This window comes from Hemitrygon akajei, chromosome 7, assembly GCF_048418815.1.
Source record: "Hemitrygon akajei chromosome 7, sHemAka1.3, whole genome shotgun sequence".
Classification (NCBI taxonomy): domain Eukaryota; kingdom Metazoa; phylum Chordata; class Chondrichthyes; order Myliobatiformes; family Dasyatidae; genus Hemitrygon; species Hemitrygon akajei.
This window is the reverse complement of record NC_133130.1, coordinates 89078589-89097972: the sequence shown is the minus strand read 5'-3', so window position 1 is coordinate 89097972 and position 19384 is coordinate 89078589. Positions and strand designations below refer to the sequence as shown.

The window sequence follows — 19384 nt, the reverse complement described above, 5'->3', positions numbered from 1 at the left end:
AGTTGAAAGGGATAATAAATCATCCATAATGGTGGAGCAGTATCGATTGTCTGGAAGGCCTAATTCTGCTCTTATGTTTTATATTACCAAAATGTATATAATCACAATAAATCAGCAGGAGATTGAGGATCACCCTGCAGGAAATTTTGAAATAGGCGTGTGTGTGTTAGGGGTGGTGACAGAGTTGCAAAGGTAGTTAAGTAAATGTTCTTCCTGATGCAAAATTCATATCTCTTGTATAATTAACATGTTCAACTTGGTAAGGTTAACTGAGTCAACATTGCACAATGTTAAATACTATTAATATGTTTGTTTTGCGTATTTCTGGTACTTTATCCAATTTGTCGAGTTGTTTGAGTCATGCAAAAAATGTGGACTATGGTTTGTAATTTAAATTGGAAATGAATGGGTGATTATGGCAATGAAAAAGTTGCCAATATGCATCACAATTTTGATGCTAATATTTCAAGACAGAGTGGAGAAAACCCAGTAAAGCCACAAATTTCTGGCACTGCTTTGGAAATCGGCCAGTTGTAACAAAATAGTACAACCATGGTGCATCCCTGGAGGTTTTGAAGTTATCTTTGACTAGATACTTACCTATATTTATTAAGCTCAGAAAATGTAGAACATAGAAATCTGCAGCACATTACAGGCCCTTCGGCCCACAATGTTGTGCCGACCATGTAACCTACTCTAGAAACTGCCTAGAATTTCCTTAGTGCATAGGCCTCTATTTTTTTAAGCTCCATCAACCTATCTAAGAGGCTTTTAAAAGACCCTATTGTATCCACTTTCACCACTGCCACTGGCAGTGTATTCCAAGCACCCACCACTCTCTGTGTGGAAAAACTTACCCCTGACATCCCCACAGTACCTATTTCCAAGCACTTTAAAACTAAGCCCTCTTGTGTTAGCCATTTCAGCCCTGGGAAAAAGCATCTGGTTATCTACACAGTCAATGCCCCTCATCATCTTATACACCTCTGTCAGGTCACCGTTCAATCTCCGTCGCTCCAAGGAGAAAAGGCCAAGTTCAATCAACCTATCCTCATAAGGTATGCCTTCCAATCCTGGCAACGTCCTTTTAAATCTCCTCAGCACTCTTTCTATACTATCCATATCCTTCCTGAAGTGAGGTGACCAGGACTGTACACAGTACTCCAAGTGGAGTCTGACCAAGATCTTACATAGCTGTAACATTACCTCACGGCTCTTGAACTCAGTCCCGCAGTTGATGAATGCCATCATACTATATACCTTCTTAGCAACACTGTCAACCTGTGCAGCAGCTTTGAGTGTCCTATGGACACGGACCCCAAGATCTCTCAGATCTTCCACACTACCAAGAGACTTACCATTAATATTATATTCTATCTTCAAATTTGCCCTACCAGAATAAACCACTTCACACTTATCTGGGTTGAAGTCCATCTGCCACTTCTCAGTCCAGTTCTGCATCCTATCGATGTCCCGTTGTAACCTCTGACAACCCTCCAGACTATCCAAAACACCCCCAACCTTTGTGCCATCAGCAAACTTACTAACCCACCCTTCTACTTCTTCATCCAGGTAACTTATAAAATCACAAAGAGGAGGGGTCCCAGAACAGATCCCTGAGGAACACTACAATTCTAATTTGGCTCCATTTGATACAATGTAATTCAATTCTTCAATGTGACAATTAACATTCATGCTTTGACTATGTTACCTGTTATCTTCAGTGAGGTGGGAATTAAGTATGCTTTCTCTAGTTTTGACTACTTAGCTGAAATCTTCAGAATGTTTATATCATTACAATCATCTTCTTGGAATTTTAACTTGCATTCTCCTTGAGATTACAGGGAATGGACATAAATTAGGGAGGTCCTCTAATGCTTCAACATAGGCTCCATCAGTCCCCTGATATCTGTATTTCCACTGGTGGCATTCAGCAGTGAGCACTTTGCTTGTAAGATGTGAAGGCATGGTTTCCCTTGCTCACTTCAATGGGCACTGGGCTATCATGAACTTGAACCCTAAGGATCTATACTAACACAATAAACAGCAGAGGTTTTGTAGACTGAACAATGAGGTGGGAGAATTAATGTCATGTATGAAATGCTCTGATCAAAAACAGTATGTTAACTGATATTTTCTAGCAATCTTTGTCTTCCACTAAGTCTAATCCACAAAACAATTGAACGTCATTTCCTCAAACATCTAAACTCTGAAAATTCAGAGAGAATAATACAGCCAAGGAATTATTGCAAATAGACTCATTTGCTTCGATATCTGGTTGGCTGCCAGTAACTTGTGGTGTTCTGCAAGGGTCAGTATTGGGTCCTCTACATTTCACATTATATGTTAATGTTCCAGTTAATAGAATTGATGGCATTATGGCCATGTTTGTGGACAGTACAAGGATAGGTAGAGGGCCAGGTAGTGTTGAGGACACAAGGATTCTTAAGAAGGACTCGGGACAGGTTAGGAGTACGGGCAAAGAAGTGGCGGTGGAAATATAGTGTAGAGAGGTGTATGGTCATGCACTTTTGTAGAAGGATTGAAGATGTAGACTATTTTCTAAACATGGAACAAATTCAGAAATTGGAGGTGCAGAAGGACTTGGGAGTCCTGGTGAAGGATTCTTTAAATGGAACAACCAGAGGAAACACGCAGTCACGAGGAAAACATATAAACTCCTTACAGACAGCAGTGGTGATCACTGGTGCTGTATAAGAATATGTACATTATAATGCAAATATCATTTATCAAAACACTTGAGTCATTGCTGAACTGAGATCTTTGGTTCACCAGGATAGAGGATCATGATGATATCACTCCTATCTTCAATGAAATGACTAACACACTGAGAACCACTTATGGTGAATACTTCCTTGCAGAATTAATAGAAGCTCAAGATGAAAAGAATCATGCTGCAGTCTGTGAGGTCAGTATTTTCCTTTCAAGTGAATCTTTTCTTATAAACACCTTTTCAAGTTGGTTTGGGTTAAATCATTTGTAAACTAATTTCATTTTGCATTTGGTTCTGCTTACATTATGTAGCTATTGTAAAACAATTTTTTTTTAAAAGCTATAGAAAAATTGCTAGCACAAGAGTCTGCAGATGCTGGAATCCAGACGAAGAAACAATTTGCTGGAGAAATTCAAAGGATTGAACAGCATTTGTGGTATGGGGAGGTGTGCATAAGTAGGGGAGATGGGGAGAAGAATTGTCGCTGTTTCAGGCTGAAGTTCTGTATCAGGACCACAGATACAGCTAGGTGGGCAGAGTTCCTCCAGCAGTGCTATAGAAACTCCAATGAATAAAATGAAGAATTTTAAATCATATTGTTTGGAAAGGTATTAACAAAATTTAAGTTGAAGAGGAGGCAATATATAAAACAAGTAGAAAACATATATTGTTTGCTCATGTACTTTACAAGATGATTTTTAAAATATTTTTGGTTGCAATGGTGGAGCTTCTAATTTTTCTTTTGGATTCATTCAATGTCTATTGACCACCTGTGATTCCGCAAATGGTTGGTGATAAGACACATTGAACTGCTGAATTTAAGTTAGTAACGGTCTCCTTTGGTGCTTTTGGCTAGGGTGACCAATCTTTTGACTTACAATTTTGGAAGATGGGTGATATATTTAAATAATGTGCATCTTGAAGGGGGCTAACCAGGATTGGTGTTCTCATGATTGTGCCGCTTTGAGCTTTCTAGCGGTGCAATTGAGAACTGTTTTCAGAAATATTTTGACATATTTCTCTATTGCAATTTGTAGATGATGCATGCATAGTGAACTGGTGGTGAAGTGAGTGAATGTTTAGAGTGATGTTTTGGGCATCAATCAGTGCTCAGCTTTGACATGGATTTTGTTAAGCTTCTTAAATGTTGTTTGGACAGTACTCATCTGAATAAATGGAGGGTATACTATCAAATTCCTGATGAAACCAAATGTTAATTTCATTTGGAATTAATAGTAATAAAGTAAATTTAGTAAGAAGGAAATAATGATCCAGTTTCAAATGTGAGAACATAAGGAATAGAAGTGGAAGTAGGCTGCTATAATTTAAATCAGATCGTCATTGATCTTTTACCTCATTGTCTCTTTCCTGCACCACTCAATACCCTTTAAGTATCTAGGAATTTTTTGGTCTTTGTTTTGAGCGTGTGCAGTGATAGGGCTATGGAGGCATCTACTATTTTTAAGCTCTGGGTTCTAGTTCCAAATCCTGCTGAAGCAAACTTCATCCCCACATCTTGCTTTTCATGTCTCCAAAATATTTTGTATGTCTCATAAGATCATCTCTTATTCTTTCAAAACTGTACACAGCATGGCCTGTCTGCTTAATCACTCCTCATAGAACAAACACAGCATTCCACAAGTGAATCTCATGAATCTTTTTGTGCTAGGAGAATTTGCAGAGCCAGTATAGGTATTGAAAACTCTACGTATAGTACTCTATACTTATTGGCACACATACACATATTGAGACCCATTTTGCCAGGGCTACCTGAGGCAGATTAAATAAGCTTGTGAGATTCTTCACTGTCAAATTTGCTAGGATGAGAGGAGCATTCTTGGATTTTTAGCTAAGCAATTCTCCTTTTTACAAATATATTAGAAATAGCTATAATATACTGTAGTTTCTTTCTTTAGACATGCAAAGGAACCAATGATTCAGTCATGTTTCTGTGTACATACAGGTAAACAACACTGCCGTTGGTTTTATAAGTGTGTGCAGCAACGTAAATGTCAAATTACTGAACAACTGCTTTGATTTGCGTCCATTTCATGGTCTTCGTAAAAGTCCTCTTGAGGAAGTGAATGCACCACTTCCAGGAACAGCAGAGCCACCAGGTATTAACCATCCCTTTGTCTCATAAGCTCTAGCAAAGTCATTAACTGATATCAGTAATTTTTATTGCTTATTCCAAAAATCAGAAAGTGACACTTGAAATATTGGGAAAAATGTCACGTCAGTTTTCTAGTCTGTAATAGAAATAGATAAGAGTACATCAGATGAATGTGTACTGGATATAAGTTTAAGTTGAGAGGGGAAGGATATAAGAGAGACTTAAGGGACACATTTTTCACACAAAGAGTGGTATCTATGTGGAATCAGCTCCCATAGGAAATAGCTGAAACAGGTACAATGACACTATTTATAACAGTTGGACAGTTAGATGGATTGAAAAGGTTTAGAAGGTTATGGACTAAACACTGGCAAATTGGATTAGCTTGGATTGCACATGAGCCAGTGGGCCAAAAAATCTGTTTCTGTGCTGCATGACTCTGAGGAGATTGACTATGGGAGGAGGGACTCAAATTCATGAGGCATTAGGACCAATAAAACTAGACCGGATAGGCATTGATAGGACTAGGACAAAGTGTTTTCTGAGTACACTAATAGTGTGGTCACAAAGTGTTTAAATTAAAATGGAAGGAAGAGGAAAGTAAAGGAATGAAATGCAGAAAATAATATGCATTATGCCATTTAGAACCAAGATCAGGAGAGATTTCTTCACCCAACATGTGGTGATCTGACAGAATTCTCTATCACAGAAGGGTGTGGGTGACTAATTACTTCCTACAAAGCAAAACCCAATAGTATGAATAGCAGCAATGCTTCACTACCAGATGAACTCAACGCCTTCTATGCATGCTTTGAAAGGGAGAACACAACTACAGTTGTGAAGATCCCTGCTGCACCTGAGGACCCTGTGATCTCTGTTTCAGAGGCCAATGTTAGACTGTCTTTAAAGAGAGTGAAGCCTCACAAGGCAGAAGGTCCTGATAGAGTACCTGGTAAGGCTCTGAAAACCTGTGCCAACCAACTACCGTGAGTATTCAAGGACATTTTCAACCTCTCACTGCTACAAGCGGAAGTTCCCACTTGTTTCAAAAAGGCAACAATCATACCAGTGCCAAAGAAGAATAATGTGGGCTGCCTTAATGACTATCGCCTGGTTGAAGTCACGTCGACAGTGATGAAATGCTTTGAGAGGTTGGTTATGACTAGACTGAACTCCTGCCTCAGCAAGGACCTGGACCCATTGCAATTTGCCTGTTGCCACAACAGGTCAATGGCAGACGCAGTCTCAGTGGCTCTCCACACGGCTTTAGACCACCTGGACTACACAAACACCTACATCAGGATGTTGTTCATCAACTATAGCTCAGCATTTAATACCATCATTCCCCAATCCTGATTGAGAAGTAGGCCTCTGTACCTCCCTCTGCAATTGGATCCTCGACTTCTTAACCGGAAGACCACAGTCTGGGGGGATTGGTGATATCATATCCTCCTCACTGACGATCAACACTGGCACACCTCAGGGGTGTGTGCTTAGCCCACTGCTCTACTCTCTGTATACACATGACTGTGTGGCTAGGCATAGTTCAAGTACCATTTATAAATTTGCTGACGATATAACCATTGTTGGTAGAATCTCAAAGATGATGAGAGGGTGTACAGGAGTGAGATATGCCAGCTAGTGGAGTGGTGTCGCAACAACAACCTGGCACTCAACGTCAGTAAGACAAAAGAACTGATTGTGGACTTCAGGAAGGGTAAGACGTAGGAACACATTCAATCCTCATAGACAGATCAGAAGTGGAGAGAATGAGTAGCTTCAAGTTCTTTGGAGTCAAGATCTAAGGATCTAACCTGGTCCCAACATATCGATGTAGTTATAAAGAAAGGAAGTCAGCGGCTATACTTTAGGAGTTTGAAGAGATTTGACATGTCAACAAATACACTCAAAAACTTCTATAGATATACATTGGAGAGCATTCTGACAGGCTGCATCACTGTCTGCTATGGAGGGGCTACTGCACAGGACTGAAAGAAGCTGCAGAGGGTTGTAAATCTAGTCAGCTCCATCTTGGGCACTAGCCTACAAAGTACCCAGGACATCTTTAGGGAGTGGTGTCTCAGAAAGGCAGCGTCCATTATTAAGGACCTCCAGCACCCAGGGTATGCCCTTTTCTCACTGTTACCATTAGGTAGGAGATACAGAAGCCTGAAGGCACACACTCAGTGATTCAGGAACAGCTTCTTCCCCTCTGCCATCCGATTCTTAAATGGACATTGAATCCTTGGACACTACCTCACTTTTTTTAATATACAGTATTACTGTTTTTGCATATTTTTAAAAATCTATTCAAGATGCATAATTGATTTACTTGTTCATTTATTATTATGTTTTATTTTATTTATTATTATTATTTTTCTCTCTCTGCTAGATTATGTATTGCATTGAACTGCTGCTGCTAAGTTAACAAATTTCATGTCACATGCCGGTGATAATAAACCTGATTCTGATTCTGACTTTATATTCTATGTTCATAAAGAAGACAAATATATTTCTTATAGCTAGAGAGAACAAAGATTATGCTGAAGTTGATGGATAGTTTATTTGTGGAGCAGACCCAAAGGGATGAATAGCTTATTCTTGCTCCCATTTTAAATGTATCCATTTTAAAACAATTGTATTCAAAATAATGTTTAAAAATAAATGCTTAAACTTCAAAAGAAATGGACCTAATAAATCCTGTAAGGATATAATTTGGATTAATATACACAAAATGTTGGAGGAACCCAGAAGGGTCAGGCAGCATCTATGGAGAGGAATAAAGAGCCAATGATTCTGGTTGAGACCCTTCATCAGGACTCAAAATGTAATTCGAAGAGTTTACACAATGTTACACATGTTTTCTCACCACAAAGTTATGACTAATGCGGTGCTGTGTGAATCAGTGCTTGTGACGTTACCCAGCACTGGGCCCATAGATATCCTGTTTTCTAAATTGTTGCAAAATAGAAAACCCTTGAAAGGCTCAGCAAGCCAGGTAGCATTTGTGGAGAGGGTGTCAGGCTTAACATTTTGGGATTATGAACTCCTGTCTGAACTAGAAGGGAAAGGTTTAATAACCCTCTGATGGAGATGAAGTGGAGAAAAGAACTGATGGGAAAAGTCTGATGGGCTGAAGGGCAGGAGTGATAAAACAACACAAGGGGTAATAAAGTAAGGTAAATACGAATGATTATATACCAAATGTACCTGTAAGAGTAGAATCCTTGAATTTTACAAATGTGCTTAAGAAAGCTGAAAATGTTAATAAAATCTGATTATATTTATTATTAAGCCTGGTGAATAATAATATGTGTAACTGACAGATGAGGTGGCTCCTTGAACTATTGTTGAGAGTTGTTGGCATGGTGTAGGAGTCCAAGAAAATGAAAAGTATAGTGGAAATAAGATGAATAATTCGTTTGACACATACTCAGAAACCCATGGTCGCAATGGTAGAATTTTTGGAAGTATTTAGAAAAGTGATGATTCATGTGTATTTGTTTCAATATAAGAGAACTTAATGCATAGTGAAAGTTAGTTGCAGTATTTTCTGCCCTAGACTTGAGAAAAGAAGATGACGAAGGTGATTATATCTCCTTTAATGGCACTCAGGTGATGATATATGATTAAATTAGGGAGTGGAGGATGTAATGTTTATTTCAGAATTGTGTAAATTGGGAGATGTGTTTGTTGTTGACATTGCACTTTAGATGGAAGGTATAAGAAAGGATAATCATTAAACTATGGCAATTGGTGGAGTAAAAGTAGATGAATCAGTCATCCTGGAAGGTGGGGGGGGGGGGGGTGGAGCTGATCACAGAGGACAGAAATACAGAACATTGGATTGATACAGGCTTGTAGTTTTAGAGACTGTATATCTGGGATCAGATAGGAAATTTCCTGGGGAGGTTAGCAATTGACTTGGATGTGATGCCACACATGGAAAATGTTAATTTCAGTTTTTATTTGCATAAAATTACAATATCAAGAAATTGACCTTATGTAATACCTTTTAAAGCATTATAATATCTGAAGATGCTTCATGGGAGCATAACTGAACAGGAACTGGCACCAAGCAGGAGGAAGAGAAATTAGGTTTGATGGTCAAACACTTGGCCAAAGAGTTAGGTTTTAAGTGGTATTTTAAAAGATTAAGAATGGGAAGCAGAAGAAGTATCTGAAGACTGTTCAGCTTTTGGCAGCCAATGTGGCAGAGAGCTGAATGTAACTTGCTAGCAGCTTGTTACCCTCTCCATTTATTATGTGGAATTGAGGAGGCTTGGAATGGATAGAAGCTAGAATGCTGTGTAACCCCCTTACAGGGCTTTTATGCAAACTTAGCTCGATAGCGAACTCAGCTAACAGCCACGTGACTCAGCGGTGAGAAGGTCACCTTTTACAAACAATATACATCTAGGGTCAGTATGATTTGGCTTTCAACCAAGCAAGAACGTCAAGATGTTCTGTTAAAGAAACCTCGATTTGAGCAAATGCTGTGGAAGTACTGCCTGTGCACAATTATTAGTTGGCAAGAAATAAAAGATTGTATACCACATAAAATTATAAAGAAGAATATTTACTAACTTAAGCTTTATCAAGCAGTTAGAAGAACAGAAAGAAGAAAAAAATAAAAGGGCACATTACATTTAAATCAGTCTAAATGTGCACATGACCGTTGGAGATCGTATCTTCCAAAAACTGGGTATAACCTCTACTCAAGGTGCTGAATCCTCACCACCAATCATCAGTGGAGCTTGCCCTCTTGGACTCCTTCATCTCGCAAAACATTCCTTGCCGTTGTGTCTTCCTGTTGGATTGAATCCTACCGTCACCTCTCCTGATCCTCTCTTCTCTACATCTCCCTCCAAAAGACCAGGAACCCCTCCAGTGTCTGTCACAAATCTCCCTCTGCCCAGCTCTCTCTAGAACCTTCTCTGAATTCTACAATCCTGATTGACTGACGCTACATTCCTAAGTTGAACAACATGCCTTCTTATCTTTAGTCAAATCAAAATATTCTACCAGCAGGACACGCTGCTTTTACAGAAAACTACTAAATGAAATACGCTAGAGCTTAGTAGTAAAAGTTTTAACCAGGGCGTAATAGCTATGTGGACATAAACCGGGGCTATTCAGTTGTAAGCAAACATTTGTTATTGTTCTGACTCGTGTGGTTAATCAAAAAAATTTCTACTTTTCTATTGACAGTAAATGAAACCACTTCACCTTCGCATTCTGAAGGTAATACAGATGGAAAGGTATGTTACTTTAAATTGAATTTTTAAAAAAATTAAATCCCTGAACCAAAAATATAGCTGCAGGTAGAGAAATTTTGGGGTTCCACCGGTTAAATTTCTCTGTGCAATTGAAATGAATTTTGATAGTATTATTAATGTTCTATTCTGGAAGCCTTAATTCCTGCAAGGCTTATTGTACTGTTTAACCATTTTCAGAATCAGAATCAGATTTATTATCACCAGCATGTGACGTGAAATTTGTTAACTTAGCACCAGCAGTTCAATGCAAGTTGTAAGTTGCTATCTGTAGGCACTTCATGTGCTTTTCAATTGTAGATTATGCATTACAGCTTAAACAATAATAAAATAACAATAACTATCATGTAACCTGCATTAATGATCACTCCCCTCAGATCAACTCAGACATATGAATTTAACATGCAGGAACATCCCACAATCAGGAAATAAGATCTGAACAGCTGGATTATTTAAAGGAGTTGTCAATTATCAATAAGTTCATTAATAAAATAGTTGTAAGAATACTCATCATTGGTGAAGTCTGGAACTGTATTAAAGGAACTGCAAATTGGAGAACCCTTATCAACACCTGTCCTTATCTTTCTATAGTAGATGTCAGAATGGAAGAAAGAACCTTTCCATATCTTCTTGTTTCATTGTTAGGCTTACAATCACTCAATTTTGCCATACCATATTATCCGTGGTGTCACTTGTTCACTCCTGTCCTGCAACCCGTCACAATTTTCCCTTTAATTATTTCCTCCCCTTCCTTTCCACGGTTAAATTGTTAGATTTCTACATTTTTCTAATTCTGACAGGAATTAATGTTAAGATTTAAGCCTGATACCACTGCTAGCTGGCCTGTTGGGAATTCCAAGGATTTTGTTCACTAGTAATACTGCTCCGGTCCAAGAAAGTGACTAAGCACTAATTTCTTCTGGTTAATTAGGAATGGGGAGTAAATGCTGACCTTGCTTGGGAAGTCCTCATTCCATAAATGTGTAAGAATAAATATTGGAGATTTTTATCTTAAGCATGTGTCAATGCCTAACAGTGGTAGTTAGATTTGTAGTCAAAAGTCATTCTAAATTTTAAGAAATGTTCACCAGATTTGTGTATTTTTTACACAGATATGTTATCGAGTTATTTTAAAATTGGGCTCTTAGTTTTGTTGCTTTCAGCTGTTTCGGCAATCTCCTTCAACATAAAAATTATCTCCAGTATACATGTAATTTTAGGACTTGTGGTTTTGTAGGATTCCTGCAACCTCAACACATCTTCACACTTTTAGTGATTGTGATTGAAAGTCTTTTAACAATGCACATAACCTACTGAGAACCTACTGAGCTTAGTCCACTGCTGTTCACTCTGCTGACCCATGACTGTACTGCAACACACAGCTCGAACCACATCATCAAGTTCACCGATGACACAACCGTGGTGGGTCTCATCAGTAAGAACGACAAGTCAGCTTGCAGAGAGGAGATGCAGTGGCTAACGGACTGGTGCAGAGCCAACAACCTGTCTCTGAATGTCTACAAAACAAAAGAGGTCGTTGTTGACTTCAGGAGGGCACAGAGAGACCACTCCCCACTGAACATCAACGTTCCTTGGTAGAGATTGTTAAGAACACCAAATTTCTTGGTGTTCACCTGGCAGAGAATCTCACCTTGTCCTTCAACACCAGCTCCATAGCAAAGAAAGCCCAGCAGCGTCTCTACTTTCTGCGAAGGCTGAGGAAAGTTCATCTTCCACCCTCCCATCCTCATCACATTCTACAGGGGTTGTATTGAGAGCATCCTGAGCAGCTGCATCACTGCCTGGTTTGGAAGTTGCACCATCTCGGATCGCAAGACTCTACAGCAGATAGTGAGGTCTGCTGAGAAGATCATCGGGGTCTCTCTTCCCGCCATTACAGACATTTACACTACACGCTGCATCGGCAAAGCAAATAGCATTATGAAGGACCCCATGCACCCCTCATACAAACTCTTCTCCCTTCTGCCATCTGGGAAAAGGCACCGAAGCATTCGGGCTCTCACGACCAGACTATGTAACAGTTTCTTCCCCCAAGCTATTAGACTCCTCAATACCCAGAGTCTGGACTTACACCAACCTACTGTGCCTATTGTCTTGTCTATTATTTATTATAATGCCACTTGGTGCACTTTATGCAGTCCTGGGTAGGGCTGTAGTCTAGTGTAGTTTTTTTCTGTGTTGTTTTTATGTAGTTCAGTGTAGTTTTTGTACTGTTTCATGTAGCACCATGGTCCTGAAAAACGTTGTCTCGTTTTTACTAAGTACTGTACCAGCAGTTATGGTCAAAATGACAATAAAAAGTGACTTGACTTGACTTGACTTGAATAAACACAAGAAATTCTGCAGATGCTGGAAATCCAAAGCAACACATACAAAATACTGGAGGAACTCAGCAAGTCAGGCAGCATCTATGGAAATAAATAAACAGTGTGACATTGATAATGTATTGTTTAAAAGTGTGAGCAATTTCATCATAACTATATGATTTGCCATACTTTACCTTTTCTTGATGCAGAATGAAGTGACCAGCCAGGATGAAACAGCCCAAGGACCAGAGAGTAACATTGGAAACCAAGTAACTGAAGGAGCAGAAAACAATCAAATTGTTGCCCACGGTTCAACAGATGTAGCAAATGTTTTTTGCATACAGTTGTTCTGCATGGATGAGAAATATGAAACAAGGTAAGTTCTAGGATCATGTAAATTGTAATGCAGTTGAAAACATTAACAATTGCTTGTGGATTGAAAATAGAAAAATGGGAAAAAAAAGTTTCAAGAAGTGGAGACTGTTGTGAGGGTTCCACTACAAAAAGCCAGAGCAAAGGAGTAGGGTGGAAGAAAGATACAGGACTGCCAAACAACCGAAGTGCAAAAGAAGGCAAACTGTGCAAATAACAATAATACTAAGAACGTGAGTTGCAAACAGTCCTTGAAAGTGAGTCTATAGGTCGTAGAATTAGTTCAGTGTAGAATTGAATGAAGTTATTAATGCTGGTACAGGAGCCTGATCCACCTGTTTCAACAGGAATGCAAGAGCAATAAAGGGGTGCTTTCTGTTTTGTTTGTGTCGCTTCTACACAATATGTTCTGAGATGTGCAATGATTTTCACTAGAGGTTGTAGTCAATAATCAGTTCCCTTTTAAGAAATGCAGTTATGAAAATAGCATTAGTTACATATGAAATTCCTGAAATTACATGCATAAAAGATCATAAGTGACATCTCTTAAGCTGTTAAGTCTTAGCACTATGTATTTGCTATACATAAAAACCTTGTGTGGATCTCTCCCATGCAGAACCATATTATCTTTGCCCATGATTGAATTTATAGTCCCACTGCGCATCCACATTAGCCTAAGTTCATGTCTTGGTGAACCCTATAAAATTTTGAATGAAACTGTTCTAAGATTTGTCGCAAACATTACTAAAACATTAAATACCTCTTCTAGTCAGATCCTGAATTTGTATGCAAGTATATAAGGCAAAAGTAAGATACTAGATATTGACTAAACTTAGTTGTTTTCTAACCATGACCACAAACGATATATGTGTGCTTTCTTTGTTCACAGGTCTCACGACTTTTTGCCCTATTTATTTAATCTCTACCCAGTAAGTAAGTCTTGTATCATCTTCATTTATGGTACTACAAAACCAATATTGTATGAATAAAAAACAATAGGTAGGCCAGCATGTTGTAAACCAAAGGCTTGAATGATTTTTGGTGTGCTGAATCGTAAGGTCAAATCTCAACTGCAAACAAGAGATATCAGCTGTATCTCAAAAACAACAGGTCAGGCAGCTTTTGTGGAACAAGAAGCAGAATTAATATTTTGAATAAAGATGACCTTTTGAATGATACAGATAATAGCGCTTTGTTGACTCATTTCATGCCGTCTGGAAACTATTTTGCAGAGAATAAATTTAGTGCATTCTGATGGATTTTTGGGAAAACATCAGTTAGATTCGGATTGCAACTTCCAACTTTGTTAAGAAAGTAGTATGTGGCCAATTCTAACAGTTTGCCTATAATTGTTATTGTTTAATATAACTACAAATTGGCCTGCCCCAATGTTCCCCCACAGAACTTTCTCTGACATTCTAAATGAATAACTTAAATACAGTAAATGTAGGGTGTACAACTATTTCAAAATTATCTGCAGCCTGTAAGTTTGCAGTAATATTAGAATCATGCATCTATTGGGCTTAAAGGTTCAAAGGTTCAATTTAATGTCAGAGAAATGTGCACAATGTACACCCTGCAATGCTTTTTCTTTGCAAAACCTCCACGAAAACAGAGAAGTGCCCCAAAGAATGAATGACAGTTAAACGTTAAGAACCCTAAAGTCATCCCCCTAGCTCCCCCTCCTGTGCGTAAGTGTCGGCAAGCAACAATCCCCCCTTCCCCCACCAGCAAAACAAAAAGCGTACCCACTACTGAGCACAAGCATGAGCTAAGCAATAGCAAAAACATTTTTGGGATATAAAGATGGACAAGTTTCATGTAGGCTGTTCATTTGGCTACTTCCATTGTTGTTTTCTACATGTCATTAAACACATAATACAAATTCCCACAACCTTAGTCTCTGCAAAAATAATAATTTTGTTGCAAGTTACATGTGCATGTAGTGTCTAAACTTTTCTCCCTGAATCCTTCAGTGTATTTGAATTTTAAAAACTTACTCATTTGTGTTCATTTTGCAACAAACAATTACAGGACAGAGACTTTTGCGTTATCACAGTACCTCATGTGGTCCCTGAATTTCCCCTGCTGAAGGATTTTGTTCGTGTTGTGCCCTACAATGAGACCACAGTACCCCATGAACTGTATGTCATTCATCGTAAAGGTTTACTAAAGTAAGAAATATTTAGAACTTGTTCTATATACTAATTAACTGTATTAATATATGGGTATAATATGTTTTTGGTGTGATAATAAATGAATTAGAAATGTGACTTGCTCATATGTAATCTATCATCTGTACAGATCACATGAAATAAAAATGGAATATGTATGAAATACTCAGTTGGTCAAGCAGCATCTATGGAATGAAAAGCGTAGTTAATGTTTTAGGTGAAGGAGCCTTTGTCAAAATGTAGAAAGCAATAGCAAAAGTGAGCATTTAGTTACAAGGAGATAGAGGAGTGAGGAATGGGTCAAAGGGAATATTTCTGATTAGTGAGGCCAAGGTTTCAGTGGTGAAAAAGCCATCTAGCTTGTAGGTTAATGAGAGATCACAAGCAAGGGAACAACAGTTAACAGTTCTATTTAAATCCATTTATTAATGCATGTTGCTGTAATAAAAGTTTTTATTAATGTGTTGAAGTCAATGGAATTTTTAACACCACAAAACAATTGTTTTTACCCGTCTTTCCTACTCATCATATATTGTGAAGCAATACACTACTTCATCTCCAATTTTCGTAATTTTCATTGATGCTCTTTAAAAGATGGTAATGGCAATACCTTCACTATACACTAACCAGGATGACATTTTGATGTAATTTAGAGAATGTTTAGATTCCTAAAATCTGTTCCTAAGGAATTGTGTGACTAATCTGATGGCTATGCAGACTTAAAGTTATGAAAAACAATGTTAAATTACATAGTATTCTTATGTTCCATTCTTCATTTAAAAAAAAACATTCCTATCAGCTCTATGCTTGTCAGAGTGATGCTATTAGGTTCATATTTAATTTGTGGTCTCATCTCCTTTGATCAAGAAATTTAATAGTGAGGTATATTTTCAAACACCTTGAATACAACTGAAGGATGAGCTGAGCAAATTGACTGAAAAAGAAAATAACCTTGTCCAACAAAATATCATTAGACAAATAGTATTTTCTGCTGTAAGTTATTGCAAATTCTATCCACATCATTAGACTAATATTACAAATATGTAGTGCCATTTCTGATCTTTGCTGAGATTATGTCATCTGATTGTAACAACCATAAATCAATTTATTGAGTAGTAGCAGAAGGAGGATTAAATTTGACATGAGGTTTCAGCAAGATAATAACAGTGCTCCTGGGTTAGTATTAATAAATGTCACAGGACTCAAGCTCTTCACAACAGTACTTAAAAAATCTTGCAAACTTAATGAAATACTGTTAGCTGAGAAATACAACAATCTTTTATTAAATTTGCCAGTATACCGGTATAATGAGGGGAAAAAATGAAATATGTCAACATCTTGAGTTGTATCTCTTTCTTTTCCTTTGATAGGATGCTGATACAAAGGAAGATTAAATATCATACCAAACATTAGATAAAACCATCTGTTAAGGACCATCAATTTTTTTGGTGGTCTCAAATAATTCAGAGGCATGTTTTATCTATTTTTAACAAATTGTTGACAACCTGATGTGGGAAAAACAAACCCCATGCACTAATGTATTCAGTAGATTTCTCAATACTCAATACTGCTTATTTTTAGTATGTAAGTAAACACATCAGCTATTACTCAAGTGATGAGTCAGCTACATTTGAAATGATATCAGATGAGCCATAAATCTAAAAAATTTCACATTTCCTCAATGCAGAGAAACAAAACCAACAGTGATTTTTTTTTCGTATTCAGGTCCATTGAATCCTGCTAAGTTCATGCATCTACTTATTTACAATAATCCTACAGTGATCCTATTTTACTTTCTCCACATTCCCATAAACACCTCCCAGATTTTACCATTCATCTACACATTAGGGTCAATTTTTACAGTGTCCAGGTAACCTATCAGCCATGCCTTTGGGGTGTTAGATAATCTGGAGGAAGCCTCTACAGCCATATAGAGAATCTGCAAACTCCACAGAGACAGCATAGAGGTCAGGATTGAACCCAGGTTTCTGGAACAGGGAAGCAGTAACTCTACCAGCTGTGTCACCATCCTGTCTATTAAGCTTCACTTTATTTAGGTTTTTATTTATATAAATGCTTTTAATGATAAGTAATGTGGCAAGGGACCTTCAAAGGCATTATCAATCAAAAATTGATGTCTAGTCATTCGGGCCTATTAGAGCACATGACCAACCAGAGATAAATAATACCATATTTGGGGTTTTTAGGATGGTAATTTAAATAAAATTACATTGGTCAGAATGCAAATGGTGTTGCTTACCAAAGCATCTTATTTGGCATACAGTAGGTTATGTTAAAGTTACTTATTTTGTTGTTCTGCCTTTCCATGGGTAAAACTTCAATATTTAATTGCAAGTGACTTATTTTGGCACCCTTCCTGTTTCCTTTCTAATCATTTTCTCAATTTCATATCTGATTATAAATAATTTTCTTTTACTTTGGTATTTGTAATTATCCGTTAAGCTTACTTTAAAATTGTGCAGATCATTTTTAACCTACTTCTCATATTTCTTCTACTGCTGAGACACCAATGCTCAGCTCCTGAACAGAAAGTCATCCATCATTAACCAAGTGCTCCTGACTACAGTGCTTTGGTGCATCATAGAATTTGCCTTGTAAACATGCCACTTAAATACTGGCAGGTACAAAGGCTGTCCTTGACAAAACCAAACAATCCTTTTTTTCGATGTGGATGTTACCTCTGCAATTTTATTTAATAATATAAATTATACAAAGTTCATGGAAAAATAGTTTTCATGTTTTATTTGATTAAATTTTGACAATGCTTTTCAGTTATACATTCTCTCTTCGTGCCCTCCCACCCTCAATCAGGCAGAAGATACAAAAGCCAGAAAGCACATATCACCAGGCTCAAGGACAGCTTCTGTCCAGTTACATACACAAAATGTTAGAGGAATTCAGCAGGTTGGGCAGCATCATCTATTATAAGACCATTGAACAGTGCCCCAGAACAATAAAATGACCTCACAGTCTACCTAGTTAAGACCCTGCACTTATTGTCAACCTGCACTGCAATTTTTCTGTAACTGTAACACTTTATTCTGTATTTTGTATTGTTTTACCTTGTACTAACTCCATGCACTGTTGTAATTGATTTGTATGAAGATCAATGAAGAGCCAGACAAGTTTTTTGCTGTACCTTGGTACATATGACAATAATTAACTAATTTACCATTTTACAAACCTGACAAAGAAAGTAGATTGGTAGTTGAAATATTTAGTGGGGCTGGTAGCTTATAAGGTTTAACAGTAGCTTGGTAGTGTTTCCTTTGAATAGCTGGCTGCTGAAGGAAAATGGCGACATTAAATGTCTTTACAGCTCTGTATATAAAATAGAAGGAACATAAGTGCTTCCCTTCGGTGTCTCCATACAATCAACGCTTCTTCAAATAAGAATCTTCTCAATGATTTTATCCTGTAGATTTGAAGTTTATTTCTGCTTTCCAGGATGATCAGCCCAACCAGCCAGAATCAGGGATTGAACCTACCTGACTATAGTTTACACTAAAGTCTTCTGAACCTCAGTGCAGCCTCACCAAAATTCCTTACCAGTTCAACATCCTTGGTTTCAATGTTAGTCCTCTAGGAATGAGACATTGTTTTGCTTACAATTCTTTTATTATTAACTCAAAGTGTTATTTTTAATTACTTGTGAATCCAATGGCGTCAATGTCAACAACTCCAAGATAGATGGAAGAAGTTTAGGTGGAGTGTAATTAAAGAAATCTGGCAAAAACATCAAGATGACATATCAATGCTGTTAATTTTTATAGCAAAAGATTATTGTACTGCCCTGCACTGTTTTGTGCACTTTATGTAGTCCTGTATAAGTCTGTAGTCTAGTGCAGTTTTTATGTTTTACCTAGTCTAGTGTAGCCTTGTGCTGTCTCACATAGTCTAGTGTAGTTTTGTGTTTCATGTAGCACCAGGGTCCTGTAGGAACGTTGTTTCGTTTTTACTGTGTACTGTACCAGCAGTATATGGTCGAAATGACAATTAACTTGTCTTGATATAAAGTGGAAGTCGTAGCGTTCACATATTTAAATTAGGTTCCTACAGCCCAATTAGGAGTGCAGTTTAACTTGCACATTTGCTTACTTGTGATTGGGAAATCTGGGAGTTAAAGGATATCAGGATTTGCCAACTCGCCCAATTGAGTTACTCTTCCAGCATTTTCTGTGAGAAAGCAGGATTATGAGTGCTCACCCTGTATCTTAAGGAAGCTTTCAGTTTAATTTTTGCCTATCAAAGCTTTATTCCTACCAGCCATATCATCCTCTTTCATCCTCCCACTATTGTGGCCCATCTATTTCCCAAGTAATGTTGGGTTCAGCTTGCCCTTTCCTTATTAAGGTTTTTTTTGTTTG

The 19384-nt window shown here is 37.7% G+C and overlaps 1 protein-coding gene across 2 annotated transcripts in view; it reads left to right on the top strand.

The window, feature by feature from the left end:
* The window catches only part of cfap61 (cilia and flagella associated protein 61), a 167985-nt gene that overhangs the window by 25838 nt on the left and 122763 nt on the right, over positions 1 to 19384 (top strand). For both annotated transcript variants that reach the window (XM_073051386.1, XM_073051384.1), the window contains 6 exons: positions 2797 to 2929; positions 4698 to 4851; positions 10059 to 10108; positions 12660 to 12826; positions 13712 to 13751; positions 14857 to 14996. In XM_073051386.1, coding sequence (XP_072907487.1) covers positions 2797 to 2929; positions 4698 to 4851; positions 10059 to 10108; positions 12660 to 12826; positions 13712 to 13751; positions 14857 to 14996 — 684 coding nt within the window. The remainder of the gene's footprint in view (positions 1 to 2796; positions 2930 to 4697; positions 4852 to 10058; positions 10109 to 12659; positions 12827 to 13711; positions 13752 to 14856; positions 14997 to 19384) is intronic.